Source organism: Microtus ochrogaster, chromosome 2 (assembly GCF_000317375.1).
Source record: "Microtus ochrogaster isolate Prairie Vole_2 chromosome 2, MicOch1.0, whole genome shotgun sequence".
Classification (NCBI taxonomy): Eukaryota; Metazoa; Chordata; class Mammalia; order Rodentia; family Cricetidae; genus Microtus; species Microtus ochrogaster.
The window spans coordinates 17,323,889-17,330,710 of record NC_022010.1 but is presented as its reverse complement, the minus strand read 5'-3'; the positions used below and the strand labels follow the sequence as shown (position 1 = coordinate 17,330,710).

Here is a 6,822-nt window from a genome sequence, read left to right as displayed (position 1 = left end):
ATTAAGATTTAGAACTTTGGATTCAAAGTTTATTACATGAAGGGTTTTCATTCCCCTGTGTAAGCAACTCAATATAGTGACCTGAAAACAATACAGTTCTAAAAGGATTATCTTTGTTCTCAAAAGAAACAAAAACCCATACATTATATATCCAGCTATGATCTTATTTTCTTACCATTTTGTCCCGTTTTCTTTTTTTTTTTTTTTGTATTTTTTATTATTATTATTTATTTTTTTTTTTTTTACAAAAGTTTACTACAATGTACAACAGGCTCCAGGATAACACTTCATTTTAACTATTGGTGGCAATGATGTTATAGTAGGGGATCCAGATGTTTAACAGGCTCCAGGATAACACTTCATTCTAGCTGTAGATGGCAAAGATGTTATGGCAGGGAATCCAGATGTTTAAATAGGAATGGAAGAGGGTCACCATCATCTCAGATATGAGGAACAGCTTACTTTTTGCCAGATTTCTTAATTCCACCTGTGGCCAGGGGTCCCTTTCCAGCAGCCTTGGCTTTTAGCTCCTCGAGTTTCTTCTGCTCCTCTCTTTGTTTCTGCTTGAAAGCCCTATCTTCCTCGTCCATTTCCTTGGCCTGCTTCTTGGGCTGTTTCAGGGGCTTCTTTTTGCCACCTTCCCGGCCCGACATGGCGCCTCCAGACACCCCCTTCTCCAGACCCTGTTTTCTTCTTGTTGTTGGCCGATACTCAAATAAAAATTGAAGTACTAGCTTTGTGCTCACTTCACAGACTACAGCTTTACAAGCGTGGAGGTCAGAAGACAACTTTTGGAACTCAGATGTTACTTCTGTAGGTTGCAGGGATCCAACTCAGGTCATTGGATGTGACAATTTTACATGCTGAGCCATAAGCTTTAAGCCACTTTTGGACTGTTTTTCCACTAGTGTGTAGTATGATACCTGTTAGTAACACCTGATAATTCTATGTCATTAAACACTGTTTTATCATTTTTATACAATGCTTTCAGAAAGATCACTTAATGGGCAGAATTCCTTTTGAGTAAAACTTAAAGCAGTATTTTCATGGGAAAGTACATTAATCTGTGTATCACATTGATATTTGTGAAATAGTCTTCTGTTGACTCAATGGCCTTGAACTGAACAAGTTTACTTGCTGGTTTTTCGTTCATTCTAACACAGTTGATACCACTTGATTATGGGAGTGGGAAGTGGTAGGAAACTAATCTTTTTATTAAACAACCATTAGTTTGTAATGTGTGATGGAGTGTGTAAAGCATCTTTCCTGAAGTGGCATGGTATGGATGAACTTTGTAATAGAGACAGCAGAAATCCCTAGTGTTCATTTCTAGAGAAGAGCAGAGTACAGTGTTGTTGAAAATGAGTGCTTGCTGCACTGTGGCAGGGACCAATACCAGATGCTATTGATCTTTGCTGTTTTCAGAGGAAGTAGTTAGGACTTTGTCTTCCTGAGTTGGACCTTGCTCACTGGGCTATTGACACACACACTTGTTATGTCAAGATCTAGTCATTTTCTGTATTTTTATTCTAGTCATTTCAGTATCTCTTATTTGTCTCATTGAAACCACTGAAATGAAGTAAAACACAATAGTCAAGAAGAATCAATGCCATTTAGTGGCACACCACTTGGTCAGTGTTTCAGAAATCATTAAACATCTGTCCCAAACCAAGGCATGTGGTCTCCGTACCCGGCACCACAGAAGCATTTGCCATCACAGCTATTGGGCCTCTTGGTAGGCACCCACTCCTGCCCAGTGTTCATAGCACGTGTAGGTATAGACCATAAGAAAACTAAAAATTATAAAAAGTTTCATATTTAAGAAAAAAGGTTATTCCCAGAACTTACTGAGCTCTTAAACTGAGCCTAATGCTGCATTCTGGTCATAACTTTACAAACTCTAGAAACTCAACTCTGCGTGGTTGGCTTCAAATTTAATAATTAGTATGGTCATTTTGGGGCTTGAGCTGTACTTCATTTCAATGTTTTCCTGAGACAAATGAGAAATAACAGTATAATTTTAAAGTCAGAAAATTAGATTTTGACATAGCATTGTGTGTATTAACAGCCCCAGCACACAATGCCTGAATTGGGAGCATTTGGAATCTATTGGATCACTGGTATCATGACCAACCAACAAACTTGTGCAGGCCTTAGTTTCTTGTCCCTGCTTTTCAGTATGTCTTATGTCATTCTCTGCCATCACTTTGCAGTGTGATTTTTTGACCACAGATAAGGAGAATTGGGATCTGAAGGGACAGGGCAACTGACTAGGGGCCATGCTGTCAGCTTGCAGGATCATTGCTATGAGTGATCACTGTCTTTACAGATGACTGTCAGCCTCCAAGAAAGATGACATTATATATACTAGGGGCTGGCCTTACCTCATAGCTAAGGCTTGTTCCTAAAATACTACCAGTCCTTGAAGGTTATGGAGGCTGTACCACGTGGGGATACTCTTAGTACACTGACCCCAAGCAAGTCATTATCTCCCTGTGAAATGCTTTTACATTCCCAGAAGGTCAAGTAGTAGCCTTGAGCTTTGTATTTAGAAGTTGACAGCCTGGCATGCCTGTTCCAACTACTTCTACAAAGTGGAATGTAGGTAGCCAAGGTTACTTCCAAGTGACACCTCTCAGGCCTAGTGTTGAACAGGAAGCATTGTACCTCCTATGGGAGGTAGTCCTCCAAGCAGGATACCTGGGATAGAAGATACTGAGAAAGGGTTTCTAATTATATCGGGTTTTTTTTTTTTTTAAAAAAAGACAACAACAAAGAAGTAAAATTTTATTACATTACTTGTTTCCAAACAGGACAGAGAGATGGGTCAAATATTCCAACTCATTGTATTGATTACAGAAAATGCTCACAACCACTTCATAGAAACTATACAGTTTTTTGGGGACAGGTATGGTAGTATATATCTACAATCCCAACACTCTAAAGACTGAGAAGGGTCTCAAGTTTGAGTCCAGCCTGGGCAACAGTAAGATCTTGTCTCAAATATGCAAAAACACATACACACAAACCAGTTTCTTCTATGTTATCAGACTCTCTGGAGTAAATAAACACATCATTTCTAAATAACTTAACCTACAAGCCCAAAGGTTTACAGTAACCAGTAGCACTCTAGAATATTTTCTTTAAGACTTGGTTTTTCTACATAGCTCAGGCTAGCAAGAAACTCATGATCCTACCTTGGCCTCCCAAGTGCTAGAATTACAAGCACATGCCACCTAAATCTTGTCAGTCTGGGCTATTTCACTGCCTCCAAACATCTTCTTACAGGGCTGTCATGTATTTGCCATTTACAGACCACAGTCTTTTTGTAATGCCACTTCTTCCATGGCTTGTAGTCTACCTTATAGGATGCCAGTCCCTTAGCCCTTCAAGATGCAATAGACACAGAATCTCTTAATTGAGCTGACAAGTGAGTTTACAAAGTAAGAACTCATGTGAGGAAAATATCTGATAAATATTTAAGCAACAAAAGTTCCTAGATTATAGGATATGAAACAATGAGTTGCAGACAACCACTATACTGCCTGACAGGTTTTCTGCCAGAGCTTATGGGTTGTTGAGTTGATCTGTTGTAATCACCTGATAAAACACAGTCAGGCCACTTCAGTCCTCATGATTATGTCTGCCTTCTGCCCCAGAAGGTTCCTGTACCTTGTAGAGCTGTGCCAGTGGTAGTGGTAAGGTAGGAAGCTTTCAGAAAGACCATCTAACCCATAAGTTGCTTTCTGCAGCCCAGACCAGAAATGAGCACCCAAATGTGACATTCAGATATCCTCTTCCTGGAGACAACATGAAGCCACAGCACAATCTGGACAGGGAAGGGAAGGCTGCAGCCAGGCCACCAGCAGAGGAGGGTGCAGTCCTGCAGGCAGCCTCAGGACCGAGTAATCTTGTCTGGGGGCATGAACCCAGTGTCCCCAAGGGTCCTGAGTGCAACACGACCGTTGGGTCGGATCACCAGGTGGGTGATGCTCCCGTTGTTGAGGGACAGGCGGAGCCAACCTTCTGGGGGAAACTGCAGTGCTCTGGGGAGAGAGAGAGATGATACTAGCAAAAAGCTCAGCCTGGTGAAGAACTGCTCTTGGTTCAGGCAGCTTGACAGTCTTTTGGAGTAGGTATGTTCAGCTGGGCCAGTAACTAAAGCCATACTGTCTTCAAGGAAAAGATTCTCATTGGAAAGGTCCTAATAGTACACTAAGTAAGAATCTGACCTGTGAGGACAAGGCTTCAACCCAATTGAGTCAGAAATGTACTTAGAGTTAATGATATCAAGGCTGTTTTGCACTGTAACAAGAAGAATCCAAATTAGGAGAGAAATATTTCTGACAGGACTTGGCTGGTCTCCCAGGATAGAGGTATAATGCATGACCCTGACAGGATTTTCCTTTTGAAGGGCACAAGTATTGGGGCTGGGGAGATCAACAGTTAAGAGCACTTGCTTACTCTTCTAGAGGACTAGAGTTCAATTCCCAGGACCTATGTTGGGCAGCTCACAACTTCTAATGCCTCCAGCTCCAAGGAATCCTTTTTCTGCCCTCTAAGGGCACCTACACACACACACACACACACATACACACGAGTATTTGCTGAACATTTTGGTGTTGTCTCTGCCATTTTCTAGTAATGGAATGTGCTCTATCCTCAGGAATTAGTCTGAATTGAGTTCAACTTAGTCTACCAACACGTGTGATATTTCCTGCTAGTAGGCTTGTCAATTTTAAATTGTAAATATGTAAACACCCTGTGATGTGTTCTGGCTAATACTGAAAAGGGACATGAGAAATCCCACCCAACCCCTGGTTTTTAAATATAGAATTTTAAATAACTCAAACTCACACTCGGCCTATTTTTTCCCCCCAATTTTTTGAGATAGGGTTTCTCTGTTAATAGTCCTAACTGTCTTGGAACGCACTCTGTAGACCAGGCTGGCCTTGAACTCACAGAGATCCATTGCCTCTGCCTCCTGAGTGCTGGGGTTAAAGGAGTGCACCATCACTGCCCAGCCACACTGGGTTTCTGTGCTGCTGGAGACAAACCAAGGTCTTTGTACATGCTAGGCAAGCACTCGACAAGACGCTACATCTCTAGCCCAGTCTGCTAGAACACTGTATACTTTGTGGTGGCTTGCTGCTTAAAAAGAGCTTCTAGAGGGCTGGAGAGATGGCTCAGAGGTTAAGAGCATTGCCTGCTCTTCCCAAGGTCCTGAGTTCAGTTCCCGACAACCACATGGTGACTCACAACCATCTGTAATGAGGTCTGGTGCCCTCTTCTGACCTACAGGCAAACTCACAGACAGAATATTGTATACCTAATAAATTTTTTTTTTTAAAAAAAGAGCTTCTAGATCCTCAAGGGGCTGTACAGATTTTCACATAAACAGGTTTCATTTGTTTTATTTGAGACAGTATCACTGTGCAACCCCTGGCTCACCTGGAACTTGCTATAAATAGAACCAGCCTAGAACTCACAGAAATCCACCTGCCTCTGCTTTCCAAGTGCTGATATTAAGCTATGTGCCACCACACCCAGGTCATAAATGGGTTACTTTAAGAGATCACTATAATCCTGGCTAGCCTGTAATTCACAAAGATCTGCCTATTCCCTAAATGCTGGGATTAAAGGATTGAAAATGTGTGCCATATCTGATACAAAGTATAGTTTTAAACAATAAAGTAGACCCACAAGATGGCTCAACTTGGGCAAAGGCCCTTGCTGTGCAAGCCTGAAAACTTGAGTTCAGCCTCTGGAACCTACATAAAGATAGAAGAAAGGAGAAGTAACTCCACAAAGTTGTCCTTGACCTCTACACAAGTTCTATGGCACACATAAAATAACATTTTTTAAATATTAAAGCAGTTTTTTCTTTGTGATGAGGATCAAATCCAGGCTGCTATATATTCCAGATAAGCTATTTACATTACACCACACCTCAGCCCACACTACTATGTAGTCTTAGTGTTACCCTTCACAACTCAGGATGACCACTCCTGAATAGGACCTGGTACTACTGCCGAGCTGCTTTCTGCATTTTCAACATTGTCAGTTATCAGGGGCTGACACAGAATAATGAGGTAAAAAATAAATGGGGCACTCCTGGCTTGTTCACATGTTGAGTGTTTATCCTGATAAGCAGTTGGGACCACATCATCCTAGAAGCACTTGCTCTTATTAGAGAATATAAACAAAGCACCTGTCCAGCACACCATCCTCCTTCCTACTAACAGTTCTCAGTCTGATATGGAGCTCCTGGATCCCAGTAGGGACTGATGCTTACCTATCTGACCATGAAGTTCCCTAGCCATCCCTGGACTGCTGGTCAGCTTGTGATGGGAACATACATCATGGTAAACGTGACAATCCAAGAATAGGGAGCAGGCTACTTACTACCTTGGCACACAGAAAAGTGACTAAAACGGGCATGCAGGGAAACAGCATGAGCCTGTTACGGAAAGTGAAGAAAATTTCAAAAACACATGTACAGGACTAGCAGATAAGTATCCTGACCCACAAGGTGCCCACACTGTTCACAAACACAAACATGGAGAAAGATGGTACTTAATAGAGAAGTTCTGATACCAACAGGACAAAGGAAATAAAATCTCAGAGTAAGTCTACTGCTGACTGCTACTGGCAGCATCCAGCAACAGGCAGCTGGAACAAGTGTTTGGAAAACAGGACTCTTTTTTTTTTTTTTTGGTTTTTCGAGACAGGGTTTCTCTGTGGTTTTTTTGGAGCCTGTCCTGGAACTAGCTCTTGTAGACCAGGCTGGTCTCGAACTCACAGAGATCCGCCTGCCTCTGC

At 41.8% G+C, this 6,822-nt stretch overlaps 2 protein-coding genes across 3 annotated transcripts in view; both read right to left on the bottom strand.

Annotated features, from left to right (window-relative positions):
- Window positions 1-4: 4 nt before the first annotated feature.
- Window positions 5-680, bottom strand: LOC113457368 (translation machinery-associated protein 7). The gene has a single exon (XM_026784486.1). It carries the CDS (start codon window positions 651-653, stop codon window positions 459-461), a length of 195 nt encoding a protein of 64 aa, XP_026640287.1. The 5' UTR covers window positions 654-680; the 3' UTR covers window positions 5-458.
- A 2,094-nt stretch (window positions 681-2,774) lies between these two features.
- Pgam5 (PGAM family member 5, mitochondrial serine/threonine protein phosphatase) overlaps window positions 2,775-6,822 on the bottom strand; it is a 10,948-nt gene continuing 6,900 nt past the window's right edge. For both annotated transcript variants that reach the window (XM_005344498.2, XM_005344497.2), the window contains exon 6: window positions 2,775-4,046. In XM_005344498.2, coding sequence (XP_005344555.1) covers window positions 3,896-4,046 — 151 coding nt within the window. In that variant the 3' untranslated portion in view covers window positions 2,775-3,895. The remainder of the gene's footprint in view (window positions 4,047-6,822) is intronic.